The sequence below is a fragment of the Podarcis raffonei genome, chromosome 2, assembly GCF_027172205.1.
Source record: "Podarcis raffonei isolate rPodRaf1 chromosome 2, rPodRaf1.pri, whole genome shotgun sequence".
Lineage (NCBI taxonomy): Eukaryota > Metazoa > Chordata > Lepidosauria > Squamata > Lacertidae > Podarcis > Podarcis raffonei.
This window is the reverse complement of record NC_070603.1, coordinates 76,209,628-76,233,637: the sequence shown is the minus strand read 5'-3', so window position 1 is coordinate 76,233,637 and position 24,010 is coordinate 76,209,628. Positions and strand designations below refer to the sequence as shown.

The window sequence follows — 24,010 nt, the reverse complement described above, 5'->3', positions numbered from 1 at the left end:
AATCCTCAGGTGTATGTGTGTACATGTGTATGTGTGTGTGTGCGCGTGCGCACACACACACACACACACACACACACACACACTGGTGGTAGTGGTTGTAAGCAGTGAAGGAGAGAGCAGTGAAAAGCAAAAAGAACTGTCAGTGACAAATTCATTTAAAGCAAGGATGGGGAACCTGTTTCCAGATGTTTCTGAACTACAACTCCCATCATGCCTGACCATAGACCATGCTGACTGAAGCTGATGGGAGTTAGAGGCCAACAACACCCAGAGAGCCAAAGGTTCCCCATCCCTGAATTAGAAGCAAAATGTTTGTAAAATAAGTACAATGACCCTTCTCAACAGGCAGTGATATTTGATTACCCAAGTGCATAAGAGCTTTGTTTTATCAGACCAGAGACCTTTCTATTCCAGCATTCTGTCTCCCACAGTGACTAACCCATAAGCAGGACTTGGGGCAAAGAGCCCTTTCCTGATTTATTCTTAAGGAATTATTGTTTTATTTGTATGCAACGTTAAGCAAACTTCTTTCTTCAATTAAACAAGATTTCATTATTTGGGTAAAACTCCTAGTAGAGAACCTTGGCAACTCAGCAGAGCCTAATAGTTTCAATTTCTTTCTTTCTCTCTCTCTCTCTCTCTCTCTCGCTCGCTCTCTCTCTCTCTCTCTCTCTCTCTCTCTCTCTGTGTGTGTGTGTGTGTTTTCGAAGCGGGGAGAGGGGGTTTCCTTTACATAATTTCATTTTATTTATTTTATTAGATTTATATACCACCCTTTGTCAAAAGATCTGGGGATGGTTCACAAGATAAAGGCACAAATAAATAGTCAGAACAGAAGCAACAAAACAATAACACCCCCAAACGCATTTCAAAGCCTGTAGAACATTAATTGGCCAAAGGCCTGGTTGAAGACGAATGTTTTCGCCTGGTGCCTAAAAATATATAAGGAAGGTGCCAGGTGAGCCTCCCCAGGGAGAGCATTCCTCAAATGGGGAGCAACTGCAGAAAAGGCCTGTTCTCCTGTTGCCACCCTCCAGACCTCTCTGGGAGGAGACATATGAAGAAGGGCCTCAGATGATGAACTCAGAGTCCAGGTTGGCTTATATGGGGAGAGGCACTCCTTGAGGTATTGCAGTCCTGGGCATTTAATGCCAATAGTATTGTTGTAAGAGATCAGCATTGCGCATCTCAAACATTTGAGTTTCAGAATATTTTCTTACTTTAAATAATTCATAAGTCACAGCGTATGGAATGTATAATAAGCTTAAAATATCACTTCTTTGAGAAAACAGTGTATCAGCTGAAAGCAAGACAGTTCTTCCCATATAAAGCGTTTCATTAAGTTGACATGCTTACAAAGCTGGAGTCTTGTAATCTGCCTACTGCTGAGCCTAGTTCTGCAGCACGAATGCATGATAATTAAACTGCTTTACTCGTTTAATTATCAACTGCACTTTTAATCACAATTAAAATTAGCTTGAGTTTATTTTCAGAAGAACTCATGGGCTATAAATCTGAAACATTAGCTGGAAGAAAGCCGGTTCATAAATTTAAATTCTATCACCAAATTCATATAATGTAAAACACACACACACATCCCTTCTTCTGTATGTTTATTTTTATTGTATCACTTAGATAAAAGCTCCTGTTTTAAATGTAGATTTATTCTTCCTCTCCCTAGGGAATTTTTCATTCAATAGCTGTTTTGTTTTAAATTCACAGTAACAAAAGAGCTGTCCAAGGAGATCGTTTATCAGCAATAACCATGGCACTGCAATATGGATCTGAAAGCGATGAAGATGCTGTTTTGGCTGGTAGGTCAATATCTTTAGGAAAAGGTCATTTGTGGAGTTCCTAGCCCTCCTGTCCTTTCAGATTAAAATGGGTGACAACCTTTTAGGTTAGTATCTAATAAAAGTGCATGTTGGACAGCCCTCCACATGTTGTTGGACTAGAACGCCTATACTGTGGTACCTCAGGTTAAGAACTTAATTTGTTCCAGAAGTCCGTTCTTAACCTGAAACTGTTCTTAACCTGAAGCACCGCTTTAGCTAATGGGGCCTCCTGCTGCTGCTGCGCCGCCAGAGAACGATTTTTGTTCTTATCCTGAAGCAAAATTCTTAACCAGAGGTAATATTTCTGGGTTAGTGGAGTGTAACCTGAAGCGTATGTAACCTGAAGTGTATGTAACCTGAGGTACCACTGTAATCCCTGACCATTAGTCATGCTGACTGGGGCTGATGGGAGATGTAGTTCAGTAACAAGTGAAGGGCACCACATTGGCTGTCCCTAAACTACATTAATCCCGGGTCTATTTTGAACAATCTAGTGCATATTAAATTTAAATCTTACATTGCTTTGCAGGAAATACCTATGTTTAGACTTTCTCATTTCAGGAATGAGAGAGCACTTATTTAACCATGCCACTTGTTCTCTTTAGAGTAAATATGCTAATCTATCACCCTCTCACCCAATTGTTCTGCTAGTGTCTCAGTGCTAGGGCTGGATTTAGGTTTGATGAGGCCCTAAGCTACTGAAGGTAATGGGGCCCTTTATAGGTCCAGCTGTCCTTTGTCAACAACAAATTGTCACTGTCTTTTGTGTTGAATATATGCTATATGGTAATTTATAGACCTAATAGGTATCTAAAGCCATTTGCACATAACAAAGTATGTATTTTATCAAAGTAATTGTTGAAAAGTCCATGCAGAATGTAGGCACCCTATATATAGAAATGAGCAAACCAGTGATATTTTAGGGAGCAGGCTAGCAGGCAGGGCCCATTACTTACAGCATAGGAGCCTACACAAAACAAAACACTGTTGCTGTATGTGGGTTTTATTTTATTTGTTTTTTATCTTATATTTTGGAAATGTACATCCAGGTTTTTTTTTCCTTTAAATTTTTTTGGGCTCCCCAAGAGAGTGGGGCCCTAAGCTATAGCTTGTTTAGCTTATACATAAATCCAGCACTGCTCTGTACTGACTCTTTTCATTCTTCTTTGTCAGTTTCAAAATTTTTGTTCTTGTATTTCAGCTTTATGGAGCTGAGAGGTATATAATTTTCACAGAACGCAGCACAAAAATAACTCTTCCCTAATTTGCTTATATTATTGATATTCCCGTATCGATGGTCAGTGGCTGTTTATATTTTGCTTCTCTTATGGCCATAGCCTTTTCTTCCACATGAGTTTACGTTTTTTAATTTTGATTAGGGCCAGCAAAGACAAATGTGGGTAATGTGGCAGGTCCTTTTTGCATTTCTTTCATCATGGTTTCCTGCCTGGTTTCTTGAAGCTGCCACATTAGTAGATTTAAGGTTGTTTCCACATTTCCTGGATTTGCCTGTATTGGTCCTTTAATGTCCAATCCTACCTGTAGATAGTGAATGAATAAGTAACTACCTGATCCTTCCAGCCAACTGCAGATACTGTAAAACTGTTTTGAAGCTGGGGAATCAGCAGCATATAGCATAGAAAACTTGTAAGGTCTCAGTCTCTTATTAGAATTATGAAACCAGCCAGGTAGAAGAAAGTAGTTGCATTCTTATTTGAACGATCCAACATTACCTCTTTTACTATTTAAAACAGATAAAATTATGCTGAAATTGTGTAATTGTTTTTCCTCGTTTCTAGCTGCTGCCCGTTATGAAGAAGGGGAGTCTGAAGCCGAGAGCATAACTTCATTTATGGATACTTCCAACCCTCTCTATCAGCTTTATGATATAGTTAGGAACTGCAGGAACAACCAGGGTCAGCTCATATCAGAACCCTTTTTTCATTTGCCTTCGAAGAAAAAGTATCCGGACTATTACCAACAAATCAAAATGCCTATTTCATTGCAGCAAATCAGGTAAAACTGGTGCGGCATAATGTTTGATGGTTTCAAGAACAGTTTCTTTACCAATCTTAAACCATGAGTCAGCTCTTCTAATGACTGTATTTGATAGATTGTATGATTTTACCTAAATCCTGTATGTGTGTATGTACAAGATTTTAAGCTCCTTGTTTTAGCAGTTGAGAGTGAAGAGTCTCTTTACATATTAAACCCTTGGAATGCCAGCATAATATCATATATAAGCTTTAAGGTGATCCAAATAAAGGTAGATGATTAATTCAAAAGTAATCACATGACCCTTCTTTCACTTTAGCCTTAATTATGCTTTAATCTAAATATGAACGATTGAGATTTGATAAACCGAAATATCTCTAGAAGTACAATTCACCTGATTCTTTTTCTAATACGTTTGTTTCATGTTTGATCGCAGTAAGGATCTGACTGTTTATTTTCAAGTAAAGCACTAGTGTTAATATACGGTTAACATGCCCATTCTTCTTTAGTTTTCATGAGACGTTCAAAGCAAGCACGTGAAGAGGGCAGTGGGGTTGTGAATAGGGCTGGACAATACCAGCTTTTCAACATTGCAGTGTATCACCAACCAAACATTGTGATACAGTAAAACATCGCAATGTTGAAAAGTGGAGGGAGGAACAAGCTGCGTCAGGCCCTGTCCCACGAGGTGCCAGGGTGAAATCATCGCCACTCAGGAGCAGCGGTGGTTTCACCCATGATATACCACTGGGTGAAGGCGCCATCATGCTTTGGACCTCAAACCAGTCCTGGGTGATATATTGATAGATCACCCAGGCCTAGTTGTGAACCATGGTCAAGTGATCTCAGCTAGAAGTCTCAGTGTGATCTGAAACCCTGCACTGTCTGGTTCCTGATCATAGAATCATAGAATCATAGAGTTGGAAGAGACCACAAGGGCCATCGAGTCCAACCCCCTGCCAAGCAGGAAACACCATCAGAGCACTCCTGACATATGGTTGTCAAGCCTCTGCTTAAAGACCTCCAAAGAAGAAGACTCCACCACACTCCTTGGCAGCAAATTCCACTGTCGAACAGCTAAGTTCGATCACCCTAAGTTTTCTAAGCATACTCCTCCAAAATATACTTGGGAAGACGGGGGCTAAACATCCAGGATGGGAGCATGAGATGCAGGGCCAGTGTGTACATCCTCATGACAGGTTATTCCCTCACCCCCATGCAGGGCATTTAAAATCACATTTCAAGCCTTCTAGTGTCATATGAGAGATGTTCCTGTATCTTGATTTTGTCATGTGCTTGGGAAACATTAGAATTATTTCTTTTTCTTTTCTAACTCCTCCGACACTAGCTGGGGGGGGGAACTGGGGAGGATATTAATTCAGCACTTTTAAGTTAGTAGATTATGTTTTATTTAAAAAGTAACAGGAATTGTTGCACCAATGAAATGGGACTGATTATCTCTTCTACAGAACAAAACTAAAGAACCATGAATATGAAACTCTGGACCATTTGGAATGCGATTTAAACTTGATGTTTGAAAATGCCAAACGTTATAATGTCCCAAATTCTGCCATTTACAAGAGAGTACTGAAAATGCAGCAGGTTATGCAGGTAAAACTTCACACTCAAATAGCTACGTCTCTGGGGTTATTTTTGTAGGAGCTAGCATTTGGTGCATTTATATCTGCATTGGCACACTGCTGTGATAGTAATTCTTCTTGGTGCTATTTCTGTGTTTAAACTCTAAGCATTATTCTTCTATATGTTTCCGAATGAGAGTTTTTAACTGATAGCCATATGGCTAGAAATACAAATGAATATTCTGGATGAGGAATGAATCTTGCTAAACTAATTTTCTGCACTGGTAATCTTAAATCAGGTTTTTGAAGAAGACATTGTATACAGCTTTCAAGATATATGTATTAAGAGTAACTGATAGCTAGTAAGACATTTTGCAATAGAAGCTTAGATAGAAGGCTTGCTGTTCTGGAATAAGCTTGATTATTTAGATATTCTGTGTACAGTATTTAATATTTTGCTTTATACATGTAACTTGAAAGGCTTTCTATTGATGCTACTACTATATTTCTGCATTTCAGAATGAACATTATCTCTGGAACTGTTAAATATTCATGCATTCAGGGGACATTCAGTGGATTGAATTTAACTCTAGGGATTTGTTTTCTTCCAGGCAAAGAAGAAGGAGCTAGCCAGAAGAGATGATATCGAGGATGGAGACAGTATGATCTCTTCTGCAACATCTGATGCTGGAAGTTCAAAAAGAAAAAGGTATGCACTCGCTGTTAATAATAATTAGTGATTATTTGATTTAATTTTCAGTTATTTAAAGCCAGTTATGAACTGTGTCTTTATTGACAAGGTGATCTATCAAATATGTAAATATACAGTTCACCAAAAAATAATATACCCTGGTCCATATGCTGAGGTGATAAGAAATTTTAAATGTGATATTTGACATAGGTATTTTATCTGAATATTCTTATTTTCTGTTAAAAGGTACAATACCATATAGATGGATAAGACTGCAATCAGTCCTATGCACTTAGCTGGGAATATGCCCCATTGAACACAGTTCTTACTTTCAAGTAAACTGTTGAATCAGAAAGAAAGGTGTATCTATTAAGGGGTTAAGTGTGGTTGGAAAAATGCTCTACTTGATTGTTCAAGAAACCTCTAAATGTTGGGATCCTTTGAAGACCCTAGAAGGTGGGACAGAAGGCTTCATATTTCCATTTTACTCTCTTTTCAGATAATACTGGGAAAGGTTCTCTGAATAATATGACTGTGAATGCAACATCACAGTTCACTTTTGAGATTAGTTTCACCACCATTGCTTTGACCTCGTTAGCTTAGCAGTTCCTTATACCCAGTGCTTTTTTTCTAGGGGGACGCATAACCCTAAACATTTTGTGAATCTAAGTTTGGCCTCATTGAGGGGCAGTATTTCAATATGAGTAGGAAAATGAGAGTACCCCTGAACATTTTCTTTAGAAAAAAAGCACTGCTTATACCAGATCATTGTGCTTGAGGGAGGGAGAGGAAATTCATTATATTAAATCAGGCTTCCTCAACCTCAGCCCTCCAGATGTTTTTGGCCTACAACTCCCATGATCCCTAGCTAGCAGGACCACTGGTCAGGGATGATGGGAATTGTAGTCTCAAAACATTTGGAGGGCTGAGGTTGAGGAAGCCTGTATTAAATCTTTCAGAGCATGATTTTTAAAAGTGTTCAGTATTAATCTTCACAGTATTAATAGTTTTTCTATTTGTAGCACCAACCAGCCTGGTACCTGGGTGGTCATGAAGCAGAGAAATTGTAACTCGCCCACCTCGTCACCTGTGCCCTCCCCGGTTGCCATAACCCCTTTTAAAGGAGAGGAGAGCTTCAGAGATTGCTTTTTTGAAGTGTCGCCGCCCTCTGCGAAACTTCACTGCAGTCTTCTATAACCAGGGTGGAGGTAGGCACTTCACAGAGTGATTTAGGAAACCTCTCCATGAAGTGCCTCTCCCCCATGTTACATCTTGCTGCACCTGCATTTAACAGAGTAGTGGTCTGTTTCACAGCAGCAGTGATCAACAAGGAGGCGGTGGCACTCATCTGACCTCCTGTCGCCTGTGTCACTGCTGCTTACTCCAAGGTGGAAGGGTGAGGTTGATGTTCTGCAAGCGCTCCTGTTCAACCAATCCCGTGCTCCTGTTTGCGCTGCGCTGACCTTGCACTTTCCCCTCTACCTCCCAGTGAACAGGAGGTCATGTGAGTGCCACCAGCTGCCACTGCGTAGTGGCTTGAGGCCAGGCTGCTTGAAGGAACACCTTTCCCCAGGTATTCCCACCAAGACTTTGAAGATCTTCATCCAATACCTTTCTCCAGGTTCCCCTGCTTAATGTGGTATTGCAGGCGTCTGCCGGGGAGAGGGCCTTTTCAGTGGTGGCACTTCATGTATTCCATGCCCTCCCCAAAGACACTTTCCTGGTGGCTGTGCACCAGGTGAAAAGCTTCCTGTCCATCCCTCCCACTGATACCTTTATAATAGCCTTTTAATGGTAGTTTTGGTGGTAATTTAGCTCTCTCAGTCAAGTTGCCCCTTCTGGTTTTGTGCTGGTGTAAAGTTTAAGCTGTAGATCACAATCTATCAGTAGATCCCCAGCTGATCTGGTAGATTGCGGGACACTTATCGGTCGTGGGATTAAATAAAGTTTACCAAAAGCTAACAAATAAAAATTGAAGAGCTCTGTGCAATATTACCCCCAAAAAGCTGAACAACTCTGGCTAATCCACCCACCTCACGCGTGCTCCTCCTCCCTCCAGTGACAAAGGGTAGATCACTGCCAGTTTTTTTTATACTGGGAGTAGATCGCAGTATCTTGGGAGTTGGATGTGCCTGTTCTATACAGTTTTAAATGTTTTCTAATGGATTGTTGTTGTTGGGATTATTGGATTTATTATTATTGGTAAACTTCATTCGATTTTGAATTTAAGAGGCTGTGAACCCCTAGAGAACATAGGTGGTAAAATTAATAAATAAGTATTCCCCCCTTTCAAATCTAACAGCAAAAAGAACATAAAGAAGCAGCGAATGAAAATTTTGTACAATGTTGTTCTTGAGGCACGAGAGCCTGGCACTGGCCGAAGACTTTGTGAGCTGTTCGTGGTGAAACCTTCCAAAAAAGACTATCCAGATTATTACAAAATCATCTTGGAGCCAATGGATTTAAAAACAATAGAGCACAATATCCGCAGTGACAAGTACGTTGGGGAAGAGTCTATGATAGAAGATATGAGGTTAATGTTTCGAAACGCAAGGCATTATAATGAAGAAGGCTCACAGGTACGTTCTCAAGAAAGTTCAAACCAGATTTGTATAGCTGTCACTCATGCTATACTTATGCTGATATTTCATTAAATGAATTTCACAGTATGTTTTGGTTTTCTAAAAGTATGAGCTGTGAAATTTCTTTATAGCAGTTTATATGCATGCTCCTTGCTTACCTTGTAGAATATGTCCATCTCCACATACAAAAGAGCAAAAATGAATATCTGTCCTTAGCCTTTGGGTAAAGCAGCCTCCCAATATTATTCAGACTCACCTTTGGGTGGCAAAGGAAACCATAAAAAACATACCATGATCAATATGAGACCTTGAGATGGAGTGGATTATGAGACCAGAGAAATGCCTTTGCATAATTTGCGAACTATCAATTAATGGTTTCCATATTGTGGGTTGGAGATATTTTGTGTGTAGTTTTGCCAGGACGCTAAACAATATTGAGAAAGGAGAAAGTGGAGCACCAGGAGCTAATAAAAAAACTTTTTATACTGATGAACTAACAATACTGGGATCTGGCATGCCAGAGATAAACTCTTCCCTGCCTTTGCATATATAACCTTATGGTTAATCCATGGAGCTTCCCGTGCCTTTAAGAGAGGCGTATGGAAGAGAGGGTTGTGCCCCACTTAGGTGGCTAATTACATATTCCGGAATCCAGTGCATTTATGGATGACCTTCTGCCTAATGGCAAAGATGGCCCTGATCCTACATCTTCTTTGTGCAGGGATAGAGCTTTCCCTGCTGCTATGTGAATGTTGTAGCTCATTCTAGGTAGGTGCTTTGGGTCATGTTAACAAGATTACCAAATGCACTTCCTCATTCTTAATTAGAACAAAAAGTAAAATCCTAATAGCCATTTGCTGTTTGTTATTTATAAATATTTTCATGATGAATAGGTTTACAATGATGCTCATATCTTGGAGAAGATTCTTAAAGAAAAGAGGAAAGAGCTGGGACCTCTGCTTGAAGATGATGAGGTTGCTTCCCCTAAATTGAAATTAAGTAAGGAACTGTTGTAAATTCCCAAGCCTGATAAATGAAATATAAAATGTTAACAGATTGCAGTCTTATTAAGCTGAGTAGTTTGCAACATTTCATCTGCTTCTGAAATACAGACTGAATTTGCCAAAATATTTTTTAGATTTTAAAATATAATTGAGTCCTGAGCAAAGGTGTCCTAAACTGAACTGTGTCAGAGCATTTATGCCAAGAAAGAGACAGTCTGCCCTGAATAGGGTAGAAGTGTTAAAGTACTGTTCTAAGCTTTTGTAACATGAGAAACAGTAAAAGCTGAAATGTTGTTAGATTTGGGGAACAGCATGAGAAGTTAATATATATTTCCCACATATGCCTCTTGCAACATATCTTCTTTTTCTCCCCAGTTTCTAGATTGGTACTGAGCCATGTGATATTAATAGATGTAAAGTACTTTGTGATCCTCAGCAAAAGTTGCTGCAGAAATATCATGTTGTTTTCTAAAAACAACAACACAGAACTAGTAATAGAGCAAAGGCCCTTACCATTACCACTAGAGGAGCACTGATTTTGTGCAGGAAGGTTTTCATTTTGTATTTTTGCACAGTGCAGAGCCCAAATCATTATGCTTTATTACTCCACTGCTGGAGATCATATGGTCGGTGGGGTTATTTTTTGCAGATTTTTTGTGCTGCTTTGTTTTAAAAGACAAATTGAATTCAAAGAAAAAAGAACCGAGAATGCTTGACATACTATGTATTGTTGAATATGGGTTGTAAGAATAGTAAAAAGTATAGAAGCATCCAAGACCAGCACATATACAGTGTTAGAAACTGAGATATGAAAGCTAGGAGCTGAATAGCACCTTAAACCTAGGTTATGGGTGCAAAAACGGAACGTCCAGGCACGCTTTTTTAATAACAAGAATGCAAAGCTGAAAATGAATGAACTGCAGCTTAAATATTATGTTCATTTTTCACATATTCTTCCCTTGCCCACCCCCCTAATATTCTTAAGAGGGTCTCTTCTCTAGTCTTCAGATAGTAGCTGGAAGTGGGGAGGCAGAAAAAGGTCTTCCTTTCCTTCCACTCTGCAGTCTTAATCTGAAATCTTAAGCACAGTACTGCGCCCAGAGCTCAGAAACTGCTTGCGCTAATGAAATTCCCTGTCACAAAATGCACCTAAAACAATGGGAGTTTTGAACACTGCACATGTCCTATAAACCATTATTACCATAACCTCTTGCAATTGGTAGCCCTGTTAGCTTCTGGGGCTGTTTTGCTAAAAACTGAAATGGTTTTGCTGTGCAAGATGTTTATTCTGGGATTTGAAAACTACTTTAAATAAATGAAGAATGTTTTATATGCAGAAAAGTTTTTTATGCTGGGACTAGCAGTTACTGGCCATGATCCAGGGTTTCCAGTGTATCTACGGGGCAGTGAGGAAAAGAGGCTTCAGCATTCTTTTCTGTTTAGTGCTCTGTGTAAGGTTATTATAAGGAATCTCCCGGTGCACACACAATTCTTTTCGTTAAAGCCCTGTTCCAACAAAGCTTTGAGAGTGTGCCTTTTGATTTTGACATAAGCAATATGAATATGTTACGTTCTGCTTGGGAGGACCTGTAAAAGGTAAAGGTACCCCTGCCCATACGGGCCAGTCGTGTCCGACTCTAGGGTTGCGTGCTCATCTCGCTCTAGAGGCCGTGAGCCGGCGCCATCCGAAGACACTTCCAGGTCACGTGGCCAGCGTGACGAAGCTGCAGCTGGCGAGCCAGCACCAGCGCAGCACATGGAAACGCCGTTTACCTTCCCGCTATAAAGCGGTCCCTATTTATCTACTTGCATTTAAGAGTGCTTTCGAACTGCTAGGTTGGCAGGCGCTCGGACCGAGCAATGGGAGCTCACGCGGGGATTCGAACTGCCGACCACACGATCGGCAAGTCCTAGGCACTGAGGTTTTACACACAGCGCCACCCGCGTCCCTGTAGGGAGGACCTGTAGCCTAGCCTTATTTCACATGACTCTCCAGATGCTCAGAGTCCACTGTTGCCCTCCAGATTCCTTCTGCAAAACACTTCCTTTTCCATGGTGTGTGAGTGTGTGTGTGTGTGAGAGAGGTGCAGACAGAGAAATTCTGATGTTTTCATATTGTTACGAGAGAAAATAAAAAGCACAAAAGTCTTGAGAAGGAGCTATGATGTGAAAGACACCAAATTGCATGTGTCTAATGTTACATGATATTACCCAGATTAGTATTTGAGTAACTGAAGCCACAAGAATGTTGGCTTTTTTTGTCTAGCTTTAAATTTTGTTCCTCTAGGTAGAAAGACTGGCATCTCCCCTAAAAAATCAAAATATATGACTCCAATGCAACAGAAACTTAATGAAGTATACGAAGCGGTGAAGAACTATACAGATAAGCGAGGGAGAAGGCTTAGTGCAATTTTCCTGCGGCTTCCATCTCGATCGGAGCTTCCTGACTACTACCTGACAATTAAAAAGCCGGTTGATATGGAGAAGATCAGAAGTCACATGATGGCCAACAAATATCAGGACATTGATGCCATGGTTGAAGATTTTGTAATGATGTTCAATAATGCCTGCACTTATAATGAGCCAGAATCCTTGATTTACAAAGATGCTCTGGTGCTGCACAAAGTTTTGCTAGAAACTAGAAGAGACATAGAAGGAGATGAAGATTCTCATGTCCCAAATGTTACACTCCTGATCCAGGAACTTATACATAACCTTTTTGTCTCTGTAATGAGTCATCAGGATGATGAAGGCAGGTGCTACAGTGACTCCTTAGCTGAAATTCCTGGTGTTGATCCTAATTTCCCAAACAAGCCACCCCTGACTTTTGATATCATACGAAAGAATGTGGAAAATAACCGCTACCGGAGATTGGATTTGTTCCAAGAGCAGATGTTTGAAGTGCTGGAGCGGGCAAGGAGAATGAACCGGTGAGTAAAACTTTACCTTTATCAACCTCTCTAGTAACTTAAGTTACTGGTGCTTGATTCAGGTAGGTAGCCGTGCTGGTCTGACACAGTCGAAATAAAAATATAAAAATAAAAAATTGTCCAGTAGCACCTTAGAGACCAACTGAGAAGTGTGCATGCACACAAAAGCTTATATCAGAACAAACTTAGTTGGTCTCTAAGGTGCTACTGGACAATTTTTTATTTTTATTACTAGTGCTTGTGACACACCCCTATTAATGTGATCACTGTTGCCAGTGATACTAATACAAGAGTCTGTAAGTTACTAGTGCGGGATTGGACTCCTATTCCAGAGGCATGAAATCACTTTCCATTAACAGCCTCATAAATAGCTTTTGCTTGTTACCTTTAATGTTTAGTACCTTTAATGTCTCAGAAAGGTATTTCTTCAGAAAGGTACCTTCATTGATTTTGCAATATGTAAGTATGTTTTAGTTAGTTAAAAGCCAGATGATTATCTAACATATATATACACTAAATAGTACTACAAGTTTTAGAGAAGTGTAAAAAAGCAACTTATACTACTGCATGATATGAGAACTGCAGATTTTGAGATGATATACCAGGCATAGGCAAACTCGGCCCTCCAGATGTTTTGGGACTACAGCTCCCATCATCCCTGACCACTTGCCCTGTTAGCTAGGGATGATGGGAGTTGTAGTCCCAAAACATCTGGAGGGCCGAGTTTGCCTGCGCCTGTGATATAGCAAGACTTTGGCCCAGTGGAATTGTCACAATCTCTAGCCAATTAAACCATTGTTTATTGTCCTGAGAATGAGCCGTGTGCCCCTGCACTTTCAGCTTGCCTTTCCATCCTCCCCTTCTGCACTTCTACCCTGGCTTACTAAATCACACTTTTCCATGACATCCAAACCAGGGTCGGGGGGGGGGGGGGGGAAATCAGTTGCAAACAATGAAATTTCTTTTTTTTTTTCATGGCACATTCATGCTTCTTCTACAGTTACCTTGTGTATGTTGTCATTTCATGCAGTTTCTCTTTTCTTTAAAGGACGGATTCGGAGATTTATGAGGATGCAGTGGAACTTCAACAGTTCTTTATCAAAATCCGTGACGAACTCTGCAAGAATGGCGAGATCCTGTTGTCACCAGCCCTCAGCTACACTACCAAGCATCTTCATAACGATGTCGAAAAAGAGAAGAAGGAAAAGCTTCCTAAGGAAATGGAAGAAGACAAACTCAAAAGAGAAGAAGAGAAGAGAGGTAATTGTACTTAATTTAAATGGCTGCACATTGTCACTCTTCATTTAGCAGATACTCACTGAAAGGAGACGTAGGTGGATCTTCTCCAGCATTATCAGCATTGCTTGAGAGAGGATGGGCAGTATAAAATGAATTCATAAATGAGCTGATTTGTACATTTGTGTCATTCAGCTCTCTTGTTCGCCTTGACACACTCTGATGGAAGACAAGGAAAATGCCAAATTTACAATCTACCCTTCTGGGTCATCTTCCCCACTAAGATACCGTCAGATGTAGAAAAGTAATTGGTCAGATGGTTGCCAACATGTGTATTTCCTACACAGCCTTCACTGAACTATTCAGATGTGCTTGCCCCTACGTGTAATTCAGTCATGAGGGAAGTACTGTTCAGCAGAGCTCAAAGCTGCCAACTCAGCTGGTAAATTGCAAGTCTTGCACATGGTAAATATATTGTGAGTGTAGTGATTGTATTAGTATCACCGGCAACAGTGATCACTGTAATAGGGGAGTGTCACAAGCACTAGTAACTTATATACTCTTGATACTATATGCATGTGAGCTGGGAGCTTTTTAAACAATAATATGCATTACTTCATTTCAAAATGTGGTAAGCCAGACCTGCTGCACTTGGGGACCCTTACGCTCGTGTTGCTATGTGGGGCCCTAGACGTCTGCCCAAAGTCCTGATGGTACAACTGGCCGCAGGCCCCCTTCCCACCTTGCCACACCGTTTTGAATACACTGCCAAGTCTGAAATGCCTTCTTCCTGCTCATTCTTCCCTCCTCACCCCTCTTTGGGGGCCCATTTCAGTGATCAGGGCGTGCTTCTTGCAAAAAGATTCCTCTTTAACCAGACCTTTGGCTAATTAACATCCAGTACCCTTTTAAATGCATTGTGCGAGGGTTGTTTATTGGTTTGTTTTTGTTTTGTTTTATTATGTTTTCTATCTTGTATTTTTGTGTTGTGAACTTCCCTGAGAGCTATAGATGAAGGACAGTATACAAATTTAATAAAATAATAATAACAACAAAAACAACAACAACAACAACTGGGGGGGGGATAGAATCTGTCTTACTCCTTGTGTGGCAAGAATAGCGCCTCTCCCTTGCATTGCATGGTGATGGGGGATATTGCTTGATATGGCTGGTGCCAGGAATGCTTTCTAAGAGGAAATGGTCACTCTTTACAGGAAAGGTTCTTGGTGTGTAAAGTGTTACAAGACAAGCAGTCCTGTGTTTTTAAACTGACTGTAAGTCATTCCCACTGTTTTCTTTTATGTTGAATAAGAAGCTGAAAAGAGTGAAGATTCTTCTGGAGGATCAGGACTGTCTAGTTTACACAGGACATACAGCCAGGATTGCAGCTTTAAGAACAGCATGTATCACGTTGGGGATTATGTGTATGTTGAACCCGCAGAAGCCAATTTGCAACCTCACATAGTCTGCATTGAACGACTGTGGGAGGATTCGGCTGGTAAGAAAGACTGTCTTCTTAATGCTGGTGGTTGCAGCTGTCCTATGCCCTGTCTTATATCCAGATACCAGCTCCTGTAAACACAATACATATTTCATTAAGTGACAATAGAACCACTACCATGAGATTTCCCTAACAAACTGATAGATTATTGAAATAATTCAATGCAGGACAGCACTGGCTGATTGTAGGGTGATCCCTAACAATTCATTTTGTGGGGCACTGTAGCCAATAACACAGGTCACGTGTCGTCAGCTGACACAGGTAAGAGTAAAACTTGTAGGAGCAGGTCCATTTCCCTGAGTTTTTCCTCCTGCCTGACGCAGCGGTACGAGTGGATCTGAGAGGAGACAGCTCTGCTTCATTCTGATTAGCTTCGCCCCCAGGACAACTAGTGGAAACCTGAGGGAAGAACACAGGTGGCGATTGTGGCTGAGCTACAAGCGCAGAGCCATGCTATGCCCATATGCCTCAAGGCCACATCTGTACCCCAAGCATAGTGCGACACCTCTCACTAAGAACAAAGAGTCATGTTTCTCTCCCCCCACAGCACTGCTGTTGTGATTGCCATGTTAACTGGTGGTACAGCCACCATTCTGTTCTGTGCAGCATGAATGACAACCAGCATGTCATCCTTTCTCAAATGTCTTATTTTGTGAACTTCAGTTTTCAAAAAATTGAGGGTTACGGTCTGTCTTTGATTTGCGCAATCACAATATGCAAAGAGAAACTGTCCCACAGTTTTGCAGGTCTAGACTTTAAAATGCACTTTCCCTGAACAAAGATTCAGACACAAACTAGCACTATGTCAGCCATTTTATCGCCACAGAAGATCCGCGGATCAGTTTATAACTTGTTATAGTTGTTTTGTATCACAAAACTTTCTTGTTTTTAGGAGAAAAATGGTTGTACGGCTGCTGGTTTTATCGACCAAATGAAACATTCCATCTTGCAACCCGAAAGTTTTTGGAGAAAGAAGTATTTAAAAGTGATTATTACAACAAAGTCCCCGTGAACAAAATTCTTGGCAAATGTGTGGTCATGTTTGTTAAGGTGAGAATAGACTAAATGTTCTGTTATGTATCTGGATGAACACTATGCTGATCAAATATTTGTGTTTTGTTGTGGTAGAGATAATTTTTCTGTTTTGTTAAATTTCTCCCCATCATGCCCTCTTCAAGTAGTCAAATGCTTATCAGTTGAGAAATGAAATGAGGCCACTGAAAGATAAGGGGATGATTTCTGTACCCTTGGGAGACTACCGAGGTCTGCAGGTCTATAGAGCATGTAAAGTAGAGAGGAAAAGCATTTGTTTAAGAACCTCAGAGCAACCTGGTAGGAACTTGTGGGCTTCCAGATTTACAGGACATTGGTGGCCATTTGAGCCTGGACACTGCTCCAGAAAACACCACAAACAATGGCTTTTGAACTTACGTGTTTCTGCAAGATGAGCTATTTTTTCCTGAATGATTATTTTTCCCCATTGACTAGGAGTATTTTAAGCTATGCCCAGAAAACTTTAGAGATGAAGACGTTTACGTTTGCGAATCACGTTATTCTGCAAAGACCAAGTCCTTTAAGAAGATTAAATTATGGACCATGCCAATTAGCTCTGTACGATTTGTTCCTCGAGACGTGCCCTTGCCTGTGGTTCGTGTTGCCTCAGTATTTGCGAATACAGACAAAATTGATGAGGAAAAGCACACTGAAATGTCTGAGGATATCAAAGTGGGAGACCACACCCTTAGCCTTGAAAAGGTATGCATGTTTGAAGAGCTGGCCATTAAGTGCTTTGACTTTTGTGCTTGTCTGTAGGTATTTTAAATGGTTTATCAGTTTAGGAATGAATAGTTGATGCTTTTACCTGCTTCAGTTCTGATTTGTACATGGGTCTCCCATATACACATCTAACAGCCACATGAAATTACATGGGGAGGTCATTTGGAGGTTTGGACTAAAGCATCACCGGTATGTGGATGACACTCAGCTCTACCTCTCATATTCAGGAGAATCCCCAGAACTGTGAGGGAGGGAAAGGAGTCAGGATTGTTCTGTCTGGCAAGCTGAAAAGTTTGCACCCCACTGATCAAACAGTGGCCATATTGCTATGCTGAATGGCATATTAAAGGAGATCCAGGGGTCTGGATGTCACAGTCCCTGCTTATGCAAGTAGCTTCTGGATGAGGCTGAGTACCTAACGTACCATTTTATTTAAGAAGAGTTGCACAACTTCCCCATTTCTTAAGTCTGCCTTTATTTTACAGGACAAAGAAGATGTTCCAGTAGAAATGGCAAATGGAGAACCTGGGTGTCACTACTATGAACAGCTTTGTTACAATGACATGTGGCTGAAGGTTGGGGATTGCGTCTTCATAAAATCACACGGTCTAGTCCGACCGCGAGTTGGCAGGTACCCTTTTTCTCTATAAATATAGTTGCATCATTGAAAACTGATTCAGGTCTTTCATGTACAAAAGCAAAAGATGAATAAAACTGTAAAGTAATTGGGGGAAGTGGCTCACTTTTTGACTTGGCGATTATCTTGGGATACTCTGAAGCAAATATTTTTCTGTTTTTCAGAATAGAAAAAATGTGGGTAAGAGATGGAGCTGCCTATTTCTTTGGTCCGATCTTTATACACCCAGAGGAAACTGAACATGAGCCAACTAAAATGTTCTACAAGAAGGAAGTGTTTTTGAGTAACTTAGAAGAGACCTGCCCCATGACATGCATTCTAGGTAACCAAATAGTATTGATGTTTTTTGCTATAACTTTTGTGTTTTGAATGAACAGTACAGTTGGGGGCTGGGGGAATCACTCCAATTCTATCATTTCCATTTCTTTTTCATGTTTTTGCTATGTTTCATGTTAGGCTATGGTATACATAACTCATTAAACCGGAGTATCTAGTACATAATAAATTCTGTATGATAAATTTATTTGGGGGTTTTTTAAAGCCCTTTTCATTCTTCTAGAACTAGTAACAGAGGAAAATAAATGTGCTTTCAAATCCAGTAGGTTGTTTACTGGATAAGGGCATTCTCATTGTGTTGTGTATGGCCCTTGGCAGTACTATGGTCATCCTAAACAGCAGCTGCTGCTGCTGCTGACTCAATCTACCTGTATCACATTATTGCCTACTTTACTAGAAGTATAAAGGCTTTGAACAAAATAATTAACTAGTCTTGAATGATGCATACAGTTATTTTAAATTTTCTTAAGTGAATGGTTTTCTTGTTCATGTGAAATTAAATTGGCTCTGTTAAGTAGAGGAGAATCCGTTCGACTTCCAAAATGTTTGAAAACCAAATCACGGCTTCTGATTGGCTGCAGGAAGCTCCTGCAGCCAATTGGAAGCCGTGGAACCCCCGTGGGACGTTCAGCTTCCAAAAGAATGTTCAAAAACTGGAACAGTCACTTCCGGGTTTCGATCATTCGGGAGAACTAGGCTGTTCGAAAACCAAGGTACGATTGTATTTGTCATGAAGAGATCCAGCAAGGAAGCACTGTCCCAGTCCAGCAAAGGAGATCCATGTATGAATGCTGTCATCACATCCATTTAACTTCATGGATGTGTCAATGTGCATAGGAGATGCATTCCCTGCAGGAGTCACATGCAACATGTGAACTGGAATGAGGCTTAGGTGTTCCATTGTAGGCTATGTGTGATGAGTCAGTATATTGTCATGAACTTTTTGGTGGTTTAAAATATGCAGGCCTGTTAACAAAAATTCGCTTTCAAACTGTTAGTGTGGGAAACGCTGCTACTTTATTTTTCTCTCTTTCAGGAAAGTGTGCTGTGTTGTCTTTCAAGGACTTCCTCTCCTGTAGGCCAACTGAGATTTCTGAAAATGATGTTCTCCTCTGTGAAAGCCGCTATAATGAAAGTGACAAACAGATGAAGAAATTTAAGGGATTGAAAAGGTTTTCTCTTTCAGCAAAAGTAGTAGATGATGAAATTTACTACTTTAGGTACGATGTTTTTGCTTTTAAAGCATTATCAGAGATAATGGGGTAGAGATCTTTAAGTTGATTTGACTGTAGGAAAAAATGTCCTTTATAAAAAGTAGTGGTATAAACTGAAGCATCTTCAGATCCATTGGACATAGAGGGCCATTACCTTACCAGGAAGTTAGCTTGGCTATTCCAGAAATCCAATTTGTATTGGGTCCAGGAATTAGAAGGGTCTCAGGTGTACAACCTGCCATCCCCCTCCCTCCGGCCAAAGCAACAGCTCACAACAGTATTTTAAATAGGCAATGGTGAACTTGAATATAGTTATTTATTTTCTGCCAATATGTATTTCTTACTTAAAATATCACTGCACAAAAATAGGCATATTATCATTTTAGATAAGGGCTGTAGAGAATGACATCCTTTTCATTGAAGGATTTGCAATTGGAAAAATTGATTTCATTGCTAGAAAAGTTTAACATTAGCAAACATTTTAGAGTTGGCTACCAAAGCCATTCTGTTCTTTGTGGTGTGCACCTACTGCATGGAAGATTTCTAAATAATTATTCTGTGCAGTTTCAAAATTGGGTTCAAACAACAGTTGCTTACCTTTTTCAAACATGCCACTTATTTTTTTAATATGTTCCTACTTCTTCCTGACGCAACACTTACTGTAAAGCAGAATTTAGGAATTATGGGCCAGATTCAACTAAGCTGTCACCCTAACGGAAACCAGCATGAGTCCCACTAGTGCAACAGGATATTCTTTCCTCTCCTCTCCACCACTCTCCCCAAATCCTAGCAGGGTCAGGAGACCCCCCCCTCCCAGAACAGGGTACAGTGGGGGGAGAGGAGAGCTTGTTCCAACAGCACAAGTGTTTTTGCTTGGCATACAAATGGATCCCCCTTAGTGTGGCGTTGAATTCTATCCGATGTTGTACAGAGAGGGGTTTCATTCATATGGAATACTTTCTTAGGAAACCCATAATTCCTCAGAAGGAGCCATCTCCCCTTCTGGAAAAGAAGATTCAGCAGCTAGAAGCCAAATTTGCTGAGCTGGAAGGAGGTGATGAAGAGATTGAAGAGATCGCAGAAGAGGAAGGTGAAGTTACAGAAGCGCCAACGATGCCTCAGCTTCAGAGTCCTCTTTCTAATGAGTTGGATATAATGCCATACACTCCTCCACAGGTAACGTCTTTTACAAAATCACATAGTTGAGACCTTTCCCTCCTCCTCTTCCTCCTCTGCTGAAAAGATGTGTGCTTTGGCTGTAGTGAGCTATATACCAGAAATGCAATTTTCAGTGTTACTTTGCCAATATACAATTTATTTTCTTTTTAAAAGAAACTGCTTGGAGATCTTCTATCAAATGCATATTATTATATACTTTTGTAAAATGAATTAAAATATACTGAGAACAAATAATTTTGTAACTCATGTGATTTCAAGTTATGTCTTTCATTTAATGCCATTTAATGCTGGGGAAATTGTGATTTGTGGTGCAGCAACTCATATAAATGAAAATTTTTGGGTAACAAAATAAGAAATAAGTCACTTTTGGATTGTTTGCAGTTTCTAGAAAGTTCTAAAAGTAATTTGGAAGAATATTAATTAATGGCAGATATACTGCAGTGCTGCCCAGGTTTTGTAAACCCTAGAGGCAACCACCAATTCCTAGGTATGGCAGCCATCTTCCCAGATTTGCCCACCCAGATACTCTTGCCTCATTGACAGTGATCCAATACAGTCATGCCTTGGTTTTCGAACAACTTAGTTCACGAACAACTTAGAACTCGAACGTCGCAAACCCGGAAGTAGGTCTTCCAGTTTGCAAACTTTGCCTCAGAAGCCGAACATCCAGCACAGCTTCTGTGGCTTCCGATTGGCTGCAGGATGCTCTTGCAGCCAATAGGAAGCTGCGCCTTGGTTTCCAAACATTTCGGAAGTCGAATGGACTTCCGGAACGCATTCTGTTCGAAAACCAAGGTACGACTGTACCATTATCAGCTTAAAAATATGATCATGAAGACAAAAAGGTCAGAAATTGAGGATTAGATTCTCTAGCCCTCACTTTCTAACTTGAGAATTTTCTGTTACGCATTTATGACCATAGGTGTGTTTTTTTCTCCATAGTCCACTCCCAAGTCTGCCAAGGGCAGTGTAAAGAAGGAAGGATCGAAGAGGAAGATCAACATGAGTGGTTACATTCTATTTAGTAGTGAGATGAGAGCGGTTATTAAAGCTCAGCACCCAGATTATTCATTTGGAGAGCTCAGTAGACTTGTTGGAACAGAGTGGAGAAACTTGGAAGCAACCAAGAAAGCAGAGTATGAAGGTAAATTAAAGGTGTAATGATGTGAAACCTTTTTGCCCTTTCAGAAAAGACTCAGTGTCCTTTTGAGGGCAGGCAACTTATATTTCTGCCTTTATATATTTCTGTCTTTAAATATATAAGCGCTCACCCCATAGAAACTTGTAAGACAGGGGTTCCCAAACTGTGGGCTGCAAGTTCCACACAGGTGGCCCATGGCATGTTGACGCTAAATATTCCTACTGATTTTTAATGGTATTTTATTGCTTCTTTTATTTTTCTTTTATTTCATTGCATTGAAGTTCTATGGAATGCAAATTATAAGGCAGTAAAATACAGCATAAAGATACGCTACATTGTGGCATTTAGCACACCACATTGAAATTACCGCAAGAGGCAGTAAAATCATTAAGTGGTCCATCAACAATTTTCAAGTGGTCATTGGGGGGGGGGATTTGAGAACCACTGTACTTGAGGGAATTGGTAGTGGTGATGATGCCTCTGAAACAGACCGACTGAGCTGCCTGCTAGGGAGGAGCCAGGGGCCCAAGAAGAAAGTCATCTAAGGTAGGTATCTTCAACCTGTTCAGACCCAGGACCCACATCTAACCCAAGCATGTATTTGGAGACCCATTTCTTAACCTTTTACCATATGTTTCAATGATAGTAGTGCTCCTGTTTGCAACCTAACTTGGACCAGACTGCGACCCACTAGTGGGTCCCAACCCACCAGTTGAAGATCAGTGATCTAAAGGAAGCAAGTGGGCTTAAAGAGGAGAGAGGAATAGGGAGAAGGAGAAAAACTGGAAAGGAGAAGTAGCAGAGTGAAAAGTTGAGCAATGGATGGGAATTGTAGAGAAGCAGGTTTTGACTAATCTTACCAGTGCAAGCTGCTCAACAGTGGAACAGATTGCTGGAGGGGTGAGCAGCTCTCCCCTTTCTGGAGGTATTTAAGCAGAGAGTGGACAGGCATCTGCCAGGAAAGTTGTAGTTTCATCCTGTATTGAGCCAAGGAGTTGCACTAGATGACCACCAAGGGCCCTTCCAATTCTATGATTCCTATAGCCAGGAGCTGCAAGAGTGAAGTTCAAATCATGGATTCAGATAACTAGCCCAGCATTTAACATCAGGGCACTAGTACATGCTGCATAGTGAAGATACATAGAAGCAAAATGAAAGGACTACAGAGAGTTTAAAGGAGTGAAAGAAGTTTAAAGCAGAGCAGAGAAACATGTAGTTTGTCCTTAATAAATCAACTAAAATACATTTATTAGAATGTCTTCAGCTACTTAACCCAAACAGATGTGCTTTTGTTTCCCTACCTCAAATTGTTATTCTGCTCCCTGAGCAGCATAATAATATAGCCAGCTTATAATAATCAAGCTCTTTCATGTACAGTGGTGCCTCGCAAGACAAAATTAATTCGTTCCGCGAGTTTTGTCATCTTGCGATTTTTTCCGTCTTGCGAAGCACGGTGTCGGGAAAGTTTTGGAAAAGCTTCAAAAATCACCAAAGTCTTCAAAAACCTCAAAAAAGGCTACCACACCGCGTGCTATGAGTTGCTCCTCGAAGTCAAGTCGCAACTGTATTAACGGTGTTAAGAAAAAGGAAACAAACTTGCAAGATGTTTCCGTCTTGCGAAGCAAGCCCATAGGGAAAATCGTCTTGCGAAGCAGCTCAAAAAACCCTTTCGTCTTGCGGGTTTTTTGTCTTGCGAGGCATTGGTCTTGCGAGGTACCACTGTACTCACAGGTAGGTTTTCATTAAAGCCTGCATGTCTTTTGTAGGATGCATGTTTCCAAATGTTTATCATCCTAAACTTGTAGGCTAGAATGTTTTTCAGGTATTTATTGCAGCATTAGAAAAGAAAATTTAGGAATAATTATTAAGCTCTGAAGACGATACTAAGTCATTTTCAAGCAAGTTTGATATTCAGACTAAATGCTGTTGATCATTGGATCTCACTTTCCTTTACTGTGGACTTGTTGTATCATTCCTTTGCAGAGCTAGAATGATAGGTGGTTCCATTTCATTTCCTTTTTTTCAAACTCTCGTTCCTTCCTACATGTACTGACACATAAAAATGTGGACACGTTCAGGCAATCATATCTTAGTTTAATAAGCCAAGATATGAACAAGTTGCTTGGCTGTTCCTGCAGTCCCTTTCCACGAATGTGCAAGCCAGAAAGTCTTGACTGAAGTTTCACAGCATGTTTGTATTGGAAAACTATGTTTAATGGGTTCAGAACAAGCTAGAAGATAAAGCCATGGTTCATTTTGAAGCTATTAACCATTGTTTCCCATTCCATTTAAGTGAATGGAATAATTCTTTGTTTGTTCATTCAAACTGCAAAGGAGCTGATTATGCACCCATGAGCTTGTTCATACCTCAGT

At 40.4% G+C, this 24,010-nt stretch overlaps 1 protein-coding gene across 18 annotated transcripts in view; it reads left to right on the top strand.

Annotated features, from left to right (window-relative positions):
- PBRM1 (polybromo 1) overlaps positions 1–24,010 on the top strand; it is a 55,556-nt gene that overhangs the window by 17,019 nt on the left and 14,527 nt on the right. For 7 of the 18 annotated variants that reach the window (XM_053377564.1, XM_053377563.1, XM_053377557.1 and 4 more), the window contains 16 exons: positions 1,723–1,814; positions 3,635–3,851; positions 5,300–5,441; positions 6,022–6,119; positions 8,404–8,680; positions 9,577–9,682; positions 11,954–12,617; positions 13,666–13,877; positions 15,166–15,351; positions 16,247–16,404; positions 16,843–17,109; positions 17,616–17,761; positions 17,932–18,089; positions 19,140–19,323; positions 20,283–20,493; positions 21,439–21,640. In XM_053377564.1, the coding sequence (XP_053233539.1) occupies positions 1,723–1,814; positions 3,635–3,851; positions 5,300–5,441; positions 6,022–6,119; positions 8,404–8,680; positions 9,577–9,682; positions 11,954–12,617; positions 13,666–13,877; positions 15,166–15,351; positions 16,247–16,404; positions 16,843–17,109; positions 17,616–17,761; positions 17,932–18,089; positions 19,140–19,323; positions 20,283–20,493; positions 21,439–21,640 (3,320 nt within the window). The remainder of the gene's footprint in view (positions 1–1,722; positions 1,815–3,634; positions 3,852–5,299; positions 5,442–6,021; positions 6,120–8,403; positions 8,681–9,576; positions 9,683–11,953; positions 12,618–13,665; positions 13,878–15,165; positions 15,352–16,246; positions 16,405–16,842; positions 17,110–17,615; positions 17,762–17,931; positions 18,090–19,139; positions 19,324–20,282; positions 20,494–21,438; positions 21,641–24,010) is intronic. The other 11 variants (XM_053377574.1, XM_053377560.1, XM_053377572.1 and 8 more) reach the window with 3 other exon arrangements.